Source organism: Pantherophis guttatus, chromosome 5 (assembly GCF_059756535.1).
Source record: "Pantherophis guttatus breed Tessera chromosome 5, ASM5975653v1, whole genome shotgun sequence".
Lineage (NCBI taxonomy): Eukaryota > Metazoa > Chordata > Lepidosauria > Squamata > Colubridae > Pantherophis > Pantherophis guttatus.
In genome coordinates, this window is record NC_142067.1 from 51,908,619 (window position 1) to 51,923,877 (window position 15,259).

At 33.4% G+C, this 15,259-nt stretch overlaps 1 protein-coding gene across 32 annotated transcripts in view; it reads right to left on the reverse strand.

Annotated features, from left to right (window-relative positions):
* The window catches only part of SYNJ1 (synaptojanin 1), a 59,100-nt gene that overhangs the window by 28,154 nt on the left and 15,687 nt on the right, over window positions 1-15,259 (reverse strand). For 19 of the 32 annotated variants that reach the window (XM_087895104.1, XM_087895098.1, XM_087895100.1 and 16 more), the window contains 11 exons: window positions 15,055-15,116; window positions 14,525-14,621; window positions 13,747-13,916; window positions 13,431-13,512; window positions 11,048-11,200; window positions 7,345-7,510; window positions 5,530-5,721; window positions 5,341-5,425; window positions 3,756-3,896; window positions 2,695-2,887; window positions 31-189 (listed from right to left, as the gene is read on the reverse strand). In XM_087895104.1, coding sequence (XP_087751230.1) covers window positions 31-189; window positions 2,695-2,887; window positions 3,756-3,896; window positions 5,341-5,425; window positions 5,530-5,721; window positions 7,345-7,510; window positions 11,048-11,200; window positions 13,431-13,512; window positions 13,747-13,916; window positions 14,525-14,621; window positions 15,055-15,116 — 1,500 coding nt within the window. Of the gene's footprint in view, window positions 1-30; window positions 190-2,694; window positions 2,888-3,755; window positions 3,897-5,340; window positions 5,426-5,529; window positions 5,722-6,488; window positions 6,513-7,344; window positions 7,511-11,047; window positions 11,201-13,430; window positions 13,513-13,746; window positions 13,917-14,524; window positions 14,622-15,054; window positions 15,117-15,259 lie in introns of all 32 variants that reach the window. The other 13 variants (XM_034433127.3, XM_034433270.3, XM_034433337.3 and 10 more) reach the window with 3 other exon arrangements.

Below are 15,259 nucleotides of genomic sequence, written 5' to 3' on the forward strand. Positions count from 1 at the left end.
TGTATCTTTAAAGGAAATGTGCAATGTTACCTGTCCTGCATTTTTCTGATTAACAAGTTGATCTCCTGCAGTAAGAGCATCCCAATTCTGCTGCCGAATTAGTTCTTTTACTTCCTCATTAGGAAGATCTATACGATAATTAAAATCACCACACCAAAATACATAGTCATGTGAAAACAGCATTCTGCCCTGAAACACAAGAAGAAATCAGTGCAGCCACTTTGAATTTGGGTACAACACATATTTGTTATTAAATTGCAGTACAGGTGATCCTTGACGTACAACTGTTAATTTAGTGACCTTCTGAAGTTACAACAGCACTGAAAAAAGTGACATATGACTGATTTTCACTCTTTCGATGATTGTAGCATCCCCATGGTCATGTGATCAAAATTCAGACGCTTGCAACTGACTTATATTTATGATGGTTGCAGTGTCCTGAGGTCATGTGATCACGTTTTTGATCTTCTCACAGGCCAAATCAACATGGAAGCCAGTTTCATCTAAGAACCATGTTGCTAACTGAACAACTGCAGTGGTTCACTTAACAAGTGTGACCAGAAAGATTATAAAGTGGGACAAAATTCACTTAACAACTGTCTCACTTAGCAACAGAAATTTTAGGCTCAATTGTGATCGTAAGTCAAGGACTACCTGTATATGCAATACTTGCATTCACAATCTTTTGCCAGTCTCCATTTGAAAGAAGAGATATTTGGCTAATTTCACTTTTACATTATCATGTTACTGCCTCATCCATTTCAATATATATTTCAGATGTTTTTTATTTATTTGCAACTACTTCCTTGTAAAGTTTGTGTTGCCAGAATACATGTAGAGCAGGGGTGTCAAACTCGCAGCCTGCGGGCCGAATGCATCACGTGCTGGCCTCGCCCCACCCAGTTTAGCAAAGGGTAAAAAAGTCTCGATACATCATGTGACGCCGCCGTGACAACGCAAGTTTCACACCCCTGATGTAGAGAGTGTTTTTTTCTGCCTCTACCAAAGCTTATCACAGCACATAACTACAGGATGTTAGAAGAAAATCATAACTATTTATTTTCAATGAATTGATTTAGATGTTTATTCTATTTACCTTACTTAGCCTGGCCCTGCAAGTCCAATTACAAGGCTAATTTATATTCACTTCCTGTTAAGATTGGCACGTGTATACTACAACTATTCTTCTAAATGTTGGAGAGGTCAAAAATTGATGTTTTTTAACTGCAGCAAGACTTTTAGTGGCACAGTACTAGAAGAAGGAAGATTTACCTACTATTCAAGAATGGACACTAAAAGTAGTAAATTTAGCAGAAATGGTGAAAATTTCAGCTTATCTAATTCAAATGAGAAATATATGTTAGAATGGAAAAGATGGATTGATTATATTCAAGGCAAATATCGGACTAAAAAATTTCAAATAATTTATGAATGATCAAAAAGATTTTATAAAGTACTTAAATTTAGTTTAGTAAAAGGACAGTTAAAAGTTCAAGAGGGGGATAGGAGACTATTGATAATTAGCTTATGTTAGCTTATGATTGTCAAATGTTATACCCTGTATTTTGCTCTGGGAAGTGGGGGGGAGAGGAGGGAGGGGAAGGGGAGGATTGGAAGGGGAGCAGGGAGGGAGAAGGGGAAATGTTCGTAAAATTTTTTAAAACTTTTCAATAAAAAAAAATGATGTTTTTTATCATTTCTAGTAGTCACATGATAAATTTATAGCTCTTTTCACATGAAGTCTTTGGAGAGATAAGTACCATCACTAATCAAAGAATTGAATGTTCCCCAGAAATAGGTTTATTGCATTTACTTAGTTATAGGACCAAATCATAAGCTTAAAAATAAAAAAAACTTTTGCAACATTGGAAAACTCTAGGTAACATAACCAATGAGTTGCAGATTAATAAGACCTATTATATTGGTGAAAAAAACCACATACAAAATTAATTAATGAGACATCAAAGACAGGAATCACAATTTTATCAAGTTTGGATGGGTTTTATGATTTATCTCAATAGCAAAAAAGACCAAAACCTGGTTTTGCCAATTGGGTTGGGGTCCTGAGGGGGCTGCTCACCGTTGGAGGTGGTTGACAGGGTGAGGTGATCTCAACCTCGTGCCGGCCATTTCTTTGATTTCAGTTATATATGTTATATATATAGTTATTTATATATATCTTTTTACTATCTGTAAGTTGCCCAGAGTTGCCTTATAGGTGAGATGGCCAGCATATGAATTAATAAACAAAATAGTAATAAATAATCTGACATGCTTTATATATCTGGCAATTTTTAAATGCACAGCACCTGTTGCTTTATCCTCACTGCAGATCGCTTTTATTTTTTCCATATTTCCCCCCTTTTTTCTGCATAGATTTATGTTAATGTTGTCACTTGATATTGTTCATTAAAAACTAATAAAATTAAATTTTATTTTTACTTTCAAAATATTTGATAATCATGGAAAGTTAAGTGCATGTATTAATAAGAATAAGTTCTTGATAATAATTATTATTAAATGTTCATCATGGAATACCAATTCTATTGAAATATACATAAAGGTACAAATGAAAATCAAATCTTAGTCCCCAATTATAGTTTTTTTGCACAAACCTGTTCATGTAACATGTAACAGTATTTATTAGAATCTTTTCAGATAATATCTGAGTTAGGAGATTTAATTTCATCTTACCATTGGGAAGCTCAGTTTGCGACATATTTCCACAAAATCTTCATTTCTCTCTTTGACTTGTGACTGCCCTGCAGCAAAGTGACTGCATACAAAGCAAAGACTGGATGTATGAAACAACATTCGAATAGCTACTGCACCCTTATTACCAGTAGCTCCTCCCATACCAGTCTTTACAGTGTCTACTGCGACATCCCTAGAATGAAAATTAAAACAAATTCAATTAGATAGTCAGAAGATGTAATTTGCATTTTTTGTTCAAGTTTTCAAAGCATTTAAGTCTTATCACTTACAAATAATTGTAACTGTCTTAGGTGATCAGATTCTATCATCACTGAATATGTTCAATGGTCCTGCACAATGATATTCATACAATAGTGTAGTATTTTACCAAGAATATATATTCTTATATCACTTTCAACCTGAATTTTTGGGTTCATGCTGGTTGGGAACATTTTGAAGCCAAAATACAAAATAACATTTGAACAGAAAATATTATGAGAAATAATGTTTTCCAATTTCGAAGTGAGCTTTCCCTCCCTCGGAATAGCATATGTATTTGCTACAATATACCATGGACAGCACCTTAGAACAATTATAATTATAGTCAACTTGATAAAAAAAGTACTGTTTGCGTTAAAAAGAAAAAGAGTTTACAAGATTATTTTGCTATTGTAACATAAAAAACATTTTAAGAATTAATTCAGTTATAGTATTTAAACCAAAATAGGGTATGTTAGAGAGCTTTCCCTTCAATTACGAAGGTTTTGAGCCTTCTGTATTAAATTGCCATTATATATATATATATATATATATCTCAAATTTATATTTTGCTGATAAAGAAATAAAGGGAGACTAGTATAGATCTATTTCAAGCTTTTTAGCTTTCATCAGCTAGCCATACCCTTACTTGGATTCGAAATATATATATATATATACATATATATGTATGTGTGTGTGTGTGTGTGTGTGTGTGTGTGTGTGTGTGTGTGTGTGTGTATATATATAAATTATCAGTGATAAAATGACCTAAATGGTGGGTTTTAACATGTCAGAACATTTACCTGATAAAAGGGGCGTGCTGAGGTCTGATGAATACAAAGAGGCATACACCCACCAATTGTTCTGAAGCCAAGAGAACATATTTGTAATCTCTTGAGATCGTCTTCTGCAGTTCAGCAGCCCATAACTTCTGATTAGTTGTACTGCCAGTATAGACAGAATAATATTTTAGTTTTTATAGGACCTATACATTATTTTTTTCTGAAAATAGTTAAGTTCTTTAAAAAAAACTAAAATGGAAAAATAGGAACTTGTAACAATACAGGTAATCTGCAAATTACAACAGTTTGTTTAGTGACCGTTCAAAGTTACAATGGCACTGAAAAGTGATTTACAACAATTTTTTTCACATTTACGATCACTGCAGCATCTCCATGGTCATGTGATCAAAATTCAAACACCTGGCAACTGATTCATATTTATGATGGTTGCAATGTCCCAGTCATGTGCTTATGTTTTGCGTCATGTGATCATCTCTTATGACCTTCTGACAAGCCAGATCTGGGAAGCCAGATTCACTTAACAACCATGTTACTAACTTAACAATTGCAGTGATTCACTTAACAATTGTGGCAGGAAAGATTGTAAACTGGGGCAAAATTCACATAACAACTTTTTCACTTAGTGACAGAAATTTTGGGCTAATTGTGGTTGTAAATTGACGATTACCTGTATTCATCCAAAAAAGATATGGAACACATAAAAATGCCTGCAGTAGCTGTCTACAAAATACATAGGTTTAATTGTTTCCATAATTGGGATGTGCTGTTAAAACTGATGTAAACAGCCATTTCACTAATTTTAATATTAGTATACACTAATACATACACTCTGCAGCCATCCTTGTTCTTCTTGACCTCTCAGTGTCTTTCAATATCACTGACCATGGTATCCTTCTAGACCAACAGGAGGTGGAGGTGAGCAGTACAGGGCTGTGCTGGTTCTCTTCCTTCCTCTGAGGTAGATTTCAACCAGTGGGGAAGAGATCCAGCCTACAACTCCTGCTTTGGGAGATACTGCAGAAATCAGTTGTCTCTCCCATGTTGAACATTTACATGAGGCCACTGGGTGAGATCATCTGATAACTTTAGGTGAAGTGTCACCAGCATGTTGAGGATTCCCAGCTATACATATCCACCCTAGGCTACTTGAATAATGCCATGGGCATTGTTCCAGTGCCCGAAAGGTTTAGGGGTCTGGAAAAGATGCAACAGGCTTCAGCTCAACCCAAGAAAATCAAAGTAGCTTTGGGTATCTGGATCTTTTATTGCTAGGAATTTTCTATTTTTGGTTCTGGATGGGGTGAAATACCTCAGACAAACTTGGTACAAAATATGGGGGGTACTCTTGGAATCACAGATCTTGCTGAAGGAGCAGATTGCAGCCATAGTTAGGAGGGCCTTTGCCTATCTTTGAGTTCTGTACCAGTTACACCCTTTCCTGGCCTGGAGGCCCTGCTCAAGGTTACTCATGCCCTTGTTACCTCCTGTTTGGACTGAATTACTCAAAATAGTTATTTTGTTTTTGAAAGTATCTTAAAGTTTGGCTGTCTGTTTAATTCAATATTTATAAAGCAGTGGCACCTACCTTGCACTCACAATGTTTCCTGCATTTAGCTCTACCATTTCTTCAAACCCTATAGCGAAGATGTCAATAGGCTTGCTCTTTCGATCTGAAATTCAAGAGTGAAAATTATGACAACTGCTTTAAAGAATAAACATGCAAAATGAATAAAAATCAGAATAAACCCAGTAATAATAATACAGCAAGGATTACCTTGGAATTCACTGATGCAAGCTATTTTTGGCGCATCCAAAAGCCAGTCAGTCAGAGTCTGGTTTCTAAAGGCAATACTTCGAAATTGCTTTCCACCATTGACATTCCATGTTCCAACACAAATTCGAATTTTTTTGGGCTTTGAATATTTATAAAAGTTCTCACACATGCTCTTCAGTATTTTTGCTGATGCTACAAAACATTGTTTACACAGAAATATTTTATTTTGTAAGTAAATTTTCAAATTTCCAAGTCAAAAGCATTAAGCTTTAAAAATAAATCAACAAAAAAGCATTCAAAAGAGCAAGTACCTTCTCAATTAAGGCTTTATCAATTTTTCAGGTGATATTTCTACATAAATAATAGCTCAGAGAATTGAATTCTGAAGCATGTTTTAAAGTCACACTTAGCCATGTTTAAAAATTTCCATTTTAGTTTTAATGATGAGCAATAGGAAGTTTTCACTTCAGTTCATAAGATGATTCTACCATTTTGTTTGGATAAGCATGACAAAAGCACCATAAAATTCAAATGTATGTATTTCAAAATCTGAAGTTCAGCACCAAAAATTTCTCTGGCTTGTCTTTCAAAGTATTGATTGCAAAATATTTCCCAAGACAACCAAGCCTCATGACATTATTGCTAAGAATCAATCGTCATTCTTTAAACCGAGGACTGTCGATTCCATTTTTCTTATAACAGTAAAGCCAAAGTTTACACTCTATCCACTCTACTTCCCTTTTACTAGTGACGATGTTATTTTATGTTTAAGAATAAAAATAAGATGGCCTTAAAACCGAATATATCTGAAATTAACAGACAGGAAATAGTTCCTGGAATAATAGATCAAACTGTTTACAGTATAAGAGTGCATAAAATACTCTGCATGCATTTCAAGGATACAAATTTAACACTCATTATCATTCCATATATTGATAATTATGGGTGCTATACTCTACCTGATTGCAAAGTTTGCTCTGAAACTATGGATGCAATGAGAAAGGAAAGAAAATAAATTAAATGAACAGTTAGATGTTACCAAGTTATATTGGAAGATTTCCAGGATACCTTACACTGAATGTTAAAAATTTAGAAAAAATAACTATTCCAATTTCCTAAACTTCTGCAGAGTATTGCATATAATATATCCGTTTATATAATGTTATGTAACTTGAAAATAGCTGCAAATTTAATTAACTAAACTTTGAAATTATTATTCAGACTTCCAGAACCAAAATCTAGACATTTATACTTTAAAGTATGAGTGTAAATAGTTATGTACAGGGAGTTGCAAACAGTAGTTAGAGTTGCTGAAGATGGGATTTTTTCTTGTGTTAATAGTCTATTCATCATACATACATTTGATATATAATAAACATGAGATTCCTTTATTTTCTGAGGTTCTCAAAAATAATCTAACCAAAGCATACCCAAGTATTTAAAGAAGGGGGACTGTTATAGCATAAACGTTTTGAATTTTTCTTAGAGCACACAGAATACAATAGCTCAAAAATTATGAACAGAAAAAAATGCTATTTTTTTCTACAATAGCATGAATGTGTGTACTGAAACAATACAGTGCATGGATTATAAAGCAATTCTCATACTTCTACAAAATGTTTGCAAGAAGAATGTATTTTGGTTTTGTCTTTTGCAAAACGCTCTTGCAAAAATGATAGTTTCTTTCTTTAGATTTTGGTACCGCCTAGCTCTAAACTGACTCTAGACAGCTAATCTTCCACATGGAGAAGTAAAACCTTGGATGCAACCAGTTTTATTAGCAGCCTTACATATTAAGAATCTAGAAACACATACCACGTAAACTGCCGGTGGTCAAGAGAGCCCGTGCTTTGTCTGCTAAATCACTATTTAGGGTATTGCCCAACAACAAAACATCAATAGCTTCCTGCTTTGAGCTATCAAAAAAATTATTTTGAATTGTTCTAGTCACGGAACGTGCACCATCCTTCAGCTTTCCGGCCTGGTAGGGAGGATAATGTATAAATATTTTATAAGTTATTTATACAAGTTTGGCAAACACACATAATGTGGTTCTAAATCAATTTACAGTCTTCTATTAAATAAATTAGTTTTCATGAACTCAATTATTATAAATTTGCAAATCAATACGTTTTATGCTGGGATAGGATCAAAGACAAACATAAAATCCTTAGGCATACAAAGCAACAAATTATTTAAATGGGTGTGACAAAAAATTACATAAGAGTGGACACGCACATCTTGCATTTATGAAAAAATACCCTTCTATTACAAAGCTATTTATTTAGCATATGCTGTAGAAACTATTCAGTTGCAATTGGTTGATTTCAGACTTTTTCTTAGTAGAATTCTGCTTGTATTGGAGAAGAGACGTCATGGTGATGTTATATCTTTATGTATTTCATCTCTTTTTTTTACATCTACCTCACTTGTGTGAATTTGCTCCCCTCACTCCTGAAAGAATGCTGCCTATTCTCTCAAACAGTCTTTCATTCTTGTCCTTTTGATGAGCTGAATAAAAATGGCTTATTTCAGGTTGCCTAAAGCTAAAGTGTGATACATGCTACATGTTGTTAGAAGTAGTGTTGTTTGAAGATATGAGCTCTCTGCAGAAGAAATCAATCTGTTCTATCAGAATGGACACCTTTAGTTCCACAATGGCACTGTTGTTACAAAGTAATATTGCAGGAAATTAGAAGAAGTAGGAGACTGATTGTTACATTGCATAAAAGAAAATCCCTCTGCGATATATAATGCTGTGATTTTCTTGGAAGAGGAGGTGGAGGAAGTCCTGAAGTGATTCCACATCCCATATAAAAACATTGTTTTTGAACAGTAGCTGAATATAGGTAAATAATATTTTTCAGTTTGAGGCTCTTAAAATATCACTGACAATTGTGAGTTTTGAACTATCATGGATGCCTTATTAGGCTTACAGCTAAATTTACAGGACAGAGAATTGATTTTTTTAAAAAATGAAAATCTGTAGGACTGCTTTGGTTATGGCCCTGACAGTAGTGCTTTGTTGAACTGAGCACAGTGATGTAAGAGGATATGAAAATTTACATGAAAAAGAATGGAGAACTGAACTGTTTAGCGTGAACTCCAAAGAAAGGAAGCCACCAAGGACTACTTCCTCCTTAGAGCTAACACATATTTGAAAAACAATTGCAATAAATAAAAAATAATCTGTGGGGGCATGTACAATTCATATTGTTACAAGTAGCACAGAACATGGACATTGTAAACTGCATCAGATAAATGTGGATAGTTTATTCATGGATGTGTCTGAATTCTGTCCTTAAAATGTGATGGCTGTGGTTTAGTGTGTGTTGATAATCAGATCTCAAGTAGACACAAGCACAAACATTAACACATTACCTTTAGACACAAGCACAAACATTAACACATTACCTGAAGAAACATTCTGACAATTATTGTGTGAAAAGTTATTGTTAGGAACTCAATAAAATTTAATTGTGTTTGGGAAAATCTGCATAGTATCATTAGTAGTTAATTTATAATGTGTTAAATTATTGAGAAAGTAAAGATCAGTGTTCCACATGCTACATATTTTTGAAATTGCAATATAAGGTAGAACAACATGTGAGGAAAAGGGAATGGCTTATTTAATGGATATCTCAGAACCATCTCAAGAAATACTATTTTTTAAAAGATTAAATTCATATTCAGATGTTTTTGAAAGATTGGGTAAATTTTAGAAGACATCACATAGCACTCCTTGCCCTGTTTTGACCAAAGAAAAAGGAGGACACAAAACAATGGAAAACAAATAGCAAAATCACAAAAGTTACTGACAATACACTACTGATACATTCAAATGTTTACAACTCAAAAACAAATGTGTATTTACAGCACATTTATAATGCACAGGCATCTATCTACATGTCTCACTATATATATATATGTGTGTGTGTTTAAATCATAATTTAAAATTTAGAAAGAAGGGAGATGGAAGAAAAATCCTTTCTTCAACAATTGATTTGCTCCACAGGCAGCATAACATGCTGCAGTTTTTAAATTTCATTTTTCATTGTTCCTAGCTATCATAGCTAATGGAAAAAGACTGTGACAATTGTGATCCAACAAAAATATATTTATTTTAGAAATGGAAGGCATGAGATTTTCTACCCTGTAAACAGGATAAAAGAACATCTTCCAATTCCCAACATTTATTTTTCAAAATATTTTATACTTCCTGAAATGGATGAAAAAATATCTTCTAGATATTTTGGCATGTTTCAGGATCACTGTTAAATAAAGTGTGAGTTACAAAAGTATAGTCATTGTAATATTCCAACCTAGTTTATTACTGAGAGGAATCTCAGTTGTAAGTTATTTGCCCACACATAGTTCTGCCAATATAAAATGTCCTACAGAGCATTGTATTGCTTCATTTATCTCAACTTTTTTTCCCAAATACCTTGTATTGCTTCATTTATCTCAACTATTTTTAATTGCTTTATTTTTATGTTTTTTAATATGGCGTAATACCATTTGTAACCAACCCTTGGGGTGGGGGCAGAAATTGTTGGAAGCAAAAGTTTCTTAAAAATATTTATATAGCATTAATTCTACACTAACTTTTAAGGTTTGAAATAACTATATTTAAGAATCCAACACTGGCCTTTAAACAAAAAAAAAAATGTATCCTAAAGGGAAAGCTACCCTTTAAAAAAGTAAACAAGAGTTCATATCAAATCTTACCATTTTGCTTCCTTAAGTTTGGTGTATGTAAGTATTTTTAAACACAATACAGAACATTTGATAATATTCAAGAATTACACTCACCAATTACATATCAGGCAATAGAAATGAACCGAAAGAAAAGGAAAAGAAAGATTAGTCAAGATGTTAAAGACTACAGTAGAAAAAAAAATGAAAGAATATTTCAAGTTTTAACTTGAAAAAGTTAATCTTCATGGTATTATTACAGAAATGCATGCAATGAAAATGTAACAGAATATGTTATTTTCCTCAATTTAATGACTATGTAAGCTTCTGAAAAATCATAGACAAAATACATAGAAATCCATAAGTAAAAATATATCTACTAATTTAGTTTTCATATAGAACATACAGGCAATTCAGGCAAAGACAAGCTATATGAAACTTTTAGCTTGACTATTCTAATTATATAGTACCACTTACAGCTCGCTGACAGCTACTTAATAAAACATATATCTAATATGTTTTATTAGATATATGTTAGTCATGCACATTGCTTAGTCATGCACATTGCTGAGCTAAATCTATAAGATCATTTGCAAAATGTAGTAAAAAACATGGGAAAACAAGACAAATATTAGTTTTTATAACAGTCATTATATGATTTTTAAATTATAAAGAACTACAGAAAAATGACTAAAAGAGGTTGAAATTGTCAGATATCCTAACTCATGCAACGCTTCACTGGGATTATAATATATAGTAGTCCAAAATACAGAAAAGATCCAGAATTAAGAAACCAATAGTGAATTTACTATTAAAATATTACCTTTGCTTTTCCTTCAAGAGCTCCAGTTCCAGCATATATTTTACTGACTGAGTCACCATTAACAGACCACATTGACCGAAAAACTTCCTGGAATCGAGTAACCAGCTGAGGTTTTTCAGCTAAGCCTAAAACTTCTAATTGTTTTGTTAGCATCTATAATGAAGTAATGAAAAAGTTAATTTAAACAATATCGACTGATTTAATTTTAAACAAGCTTTCTGGCATTTAATCAGTTATTTAATCAGTTTCTAAAATTTATAGAATATATTCTAAAAATAGATTATATAATTGTTATAATTACAATTAGCAATGATAGGAAGATCTACAGAGTAAGATGAGCAAAAACTGTCCTACAAAAAATTATGTTCTTCTTCTTTCCTGCCTTATTTATTTAGACAGAACGAACACGGGTCAGTTTAGTGTAGTGGTTAAGGCTCCAAACTTATAGGTGGAAATTCATTGGAGGAAGATTCAAGGAGGAATTTCCTGACAATAAGAATGATTAATCCATGGAACAACTTGCCCCCTGGAGTTGTGGGTGCTCCATCGCTGGATATCATCAAGAAAAGATTGGACAACCATTTGTCTGGGATGGTATAAGGACTCTTGCCTTGGGCAGGGCACTGACTAGAAGACCTCCAAGGTCCCTTCCAGCCCTATGATTCTATGACTAGAAACCAGGACAGAGTTCTAGTCTTGCCTTAGGCACAAAGCCAGATTTTTTTGGGGGGGGGGATTTATATACCGCCCTACTCCCGAAGGACTCAGGGTGGTGAACAGCCAAAAAGATAAAACACACAAACTACAAAATTTAAAAGACAATATAAAAACCCATTAAATAATTTGGCCCAAAACAAATTTTAAAAAACCCTAATATTTTAAAACAAAATTTAAAAATTTACAATTAAAAGGGAAGTTAGGCCAGGCCAGCCTGTTGAAATAAAAAGGTCTTGAGGGCACGGCGGAAGGTGTGTAAATCCGGGATCCTCCGTATCTCCAGGGGAGCTCATTCCAGATGGCAGGTGCCCCCACAGAGAAGGCTCTCCCCCTGGGGGCCGCCAGTCGACACTGTTTGGCCGACGGCACCCTGAGGAGCCCCTCTCTATGTGAGCGTACTGGTCGGTGAGAGGCTACTGGTGGCAGAAGGCGGTCCCGTAAGTACCCAGGTCCTAAGCCATGGAGATTGATGACTTTGGGACAGTCTCTCACTCTTAGCCCTAGGAAGCAGGCTGTATGCCTCCTATTTTCCCCAGAACAAGAAACCTCTGAGGTGTATTGAGCTGAGAGATGATGACTGGCTCAATGTCACCCAGTTATTTTTCATGACTAAGGAAGACCTTGAAATCACAGTATCCTGTTAGGCCAGCACCTTCACCTCTACATGAGATCAGCTCTATACATCTACTGGCATGTTCATCATTGTCATGCAGTCTTAGCAGGGACCATCTACAAATAGAAACCTGGGTACAGTATAACTAAACAAACTGCTAAGACTGCATGACAATGATGAACATGCCAGTAGATGTGTTTGACAGTATGCATACGGATGCAGAAGGGAGGCAAATAAATAAGTAGAAAAGTTAACTTCAATGTATATTTTGATTAAAATATGTTCTGTTACATCTAGTTGTCCACTGAAAACCTAATCCTATCTTCTACTACTCAAACTTAGCAGGACTATCCATATGTCCCCCCATGATATAGCAAACAATACATTCATACTCCAAAAAAGTTTTGAAGTTTTAATTAACATTTTAATATTGCTATATATGCATTGGCAAGATCTTCTCTACTGAGACTTTTACAGGATGCTTTTTTAAAAGCAAGTTCAAAATAATATTTTTTATGGACATAGTTCTTTCTCTAATCACAATTGCTTCACTCTTCAAGATACTTCCTTAGTAGATGGCTGTTAAAAGAAGAGGTTAACAAAAAAAAAAAAAAGCTTGTGAAAAATGAAGTCAGGGAGATTTTAATATTGTGCATTATTTACTGATATTTTCAACCTCTGACTGTAAGCGTTTGGTTCCTAAAATGTCAGTATTAGGAAGGTTTGTAGCAGGAACTTTTTTTAGTTAACTTTTACTCCAATAAAGTAATTGTATAAATTTGTATAAATCTATTAACTCTCTGAAATGGAAATTAACTCTACAAGGAAAATAAAGGACTGGAAACCTGTATTGTTATGATCTGTTCAATAATAAAACTAATTTATTAAACTTGTATGTCATTATTTATTCTCTTACAAAAATGAAAAACAGAATGGGAAAAATAATTCATCCTCTTATAAATCAATTTAATATTTAAGTTATATCATTCAATGAATATTAATTTCAATGGTTTTCTCCCAAACTATAATTGTGGAATACAATTAAATTCTTACCTCTAAGCCAATAAATGCCTGCACACTATTTGTTCTATCTAGACAATCCAAGCAGTTTGTTCTTATAGTACCACTCTGTGATCTGCACCAAGTACAAGAAAAATATTAAATAATCTGCATATAAACCACAAAACTCTTTCACAAAATGTTAGTCTGGATCTCAAAGGTATAATGTTACTTCACACACATTTGTGCAAAATTGACTTTCACCATTTATACCTGTAGTGGAAGAAGACAAGCACAGGATAAATTGCATTAGGGCAAAAGCAAAATATAATTTTCTATTTGCAAATCAACAGAAGTGAAATAACCAAACCTTTTAACTTCTTTTCCATCAAAATAAAAAAATCCACATTCAAAGAATTTCTGGATCTGTGGCTTAAGAACACCATGCAGCTTTTCTGCTTTTCCACCTTTCACCATTTGATGATAGTCAAAGTTTACCATTTTGATGTCATTAGCATGTTCAGATGCCTTCAAGTGGCTCTGTTGAGATGGCAGAAGACAAGACAGACAAGTCAGTATCTGAAACAAGTAGACAGATGACAGTGAAATCTGGTATGACTTCAATAGTTGTAAAGATATGATGCTGCCAACAACTGTTATTTTAACTGTTTGCTTTATTACTAATAGCTGTAAATGAACATTTTAATACATTCTAGATAAAATACCATACTTCTATTAAAATTAATGTAAGATACTTTCTGAAAATCAAGATGCTTTAGTGGGATTACTGACATATTACTACTGATACTCCATCTGTCATTTATTAAGATCTGAATTTCTTCTATAAAATCAGTGTTAATTCATTGCCACGATCTTAAAAATAATTTTGGGTTATTAATATGTTTTAATAAATTAATACTGGACTAATTTTAATTGGTTTATACTTTCAAGATTCACTTAAAGTAATTTTTTTTAAATACAAAAGACAGTCTTATTGATGTCAGAGAATTTTTTTTTCAAGTGTTACACAGAAGTGAGTGGCAAAGAAATCCAATTGTTCTATCTTTATGAATGCAAGGGTTTGATAACTGTAAAACTGTTCAATATTGCCAGAATGGCAAATTTAGTAACAGTTACAATATTCTTACCTGAAAAGCTTTGCTAAGCATATGTTCCCCTTCTTTTGAACCAAGAAGATTCACAATTATCTGCTTACCATATATATTTTTAAGAGTATGAAAATGCCTGCAAAGTAAAAAAGGTGTGTTATCTGTCAGAATGATAAAAATCTAGCAACCTAGAATGGAAGATGCCCTTATTCTTTAGCTATTACCAAATAGATAGATGAAGCGCTTTCCATATCCAACTCTTACCCTGTGCATGAAATTATATGGAAACTGTACAAAAGAATTTTAATCTTTAAGGCAAAGGTAGGTTATGTTTACAACAAAGTTTACTTTTGTCATGGATTCATTACTCAGAAAACAAAATATGACTGCTTTTAAAAAATTAAGATCCTAACAAATTATATGTTACAAATGTTAAATCAGAATTCAACAATGTACATGTTAATCTTTAGGTTCATTTTCGTTCCACTGAGATTAATCACAAATTAATTGTGAAGATATTGATATTAGAAGTAGAAATAAATCCATTCTTCTTGAAAAAAGAATTTTACCTGTCAAAGGCTGGTGCATTCGCTTCAAATCCTCTTGACATTCTGACACGATGAGATCCAACCTGAAACAGAAAAGTGATTTAATTACTATGTCCTTGGATTCATTTCTTGTTTCACAAAAACATTTAGATTCAGCAAATTTTATTTCTAAACTACTCCTATCCATTTTCACTGGAATCAAGCCCATCAATCTTGCTGCAGTTGA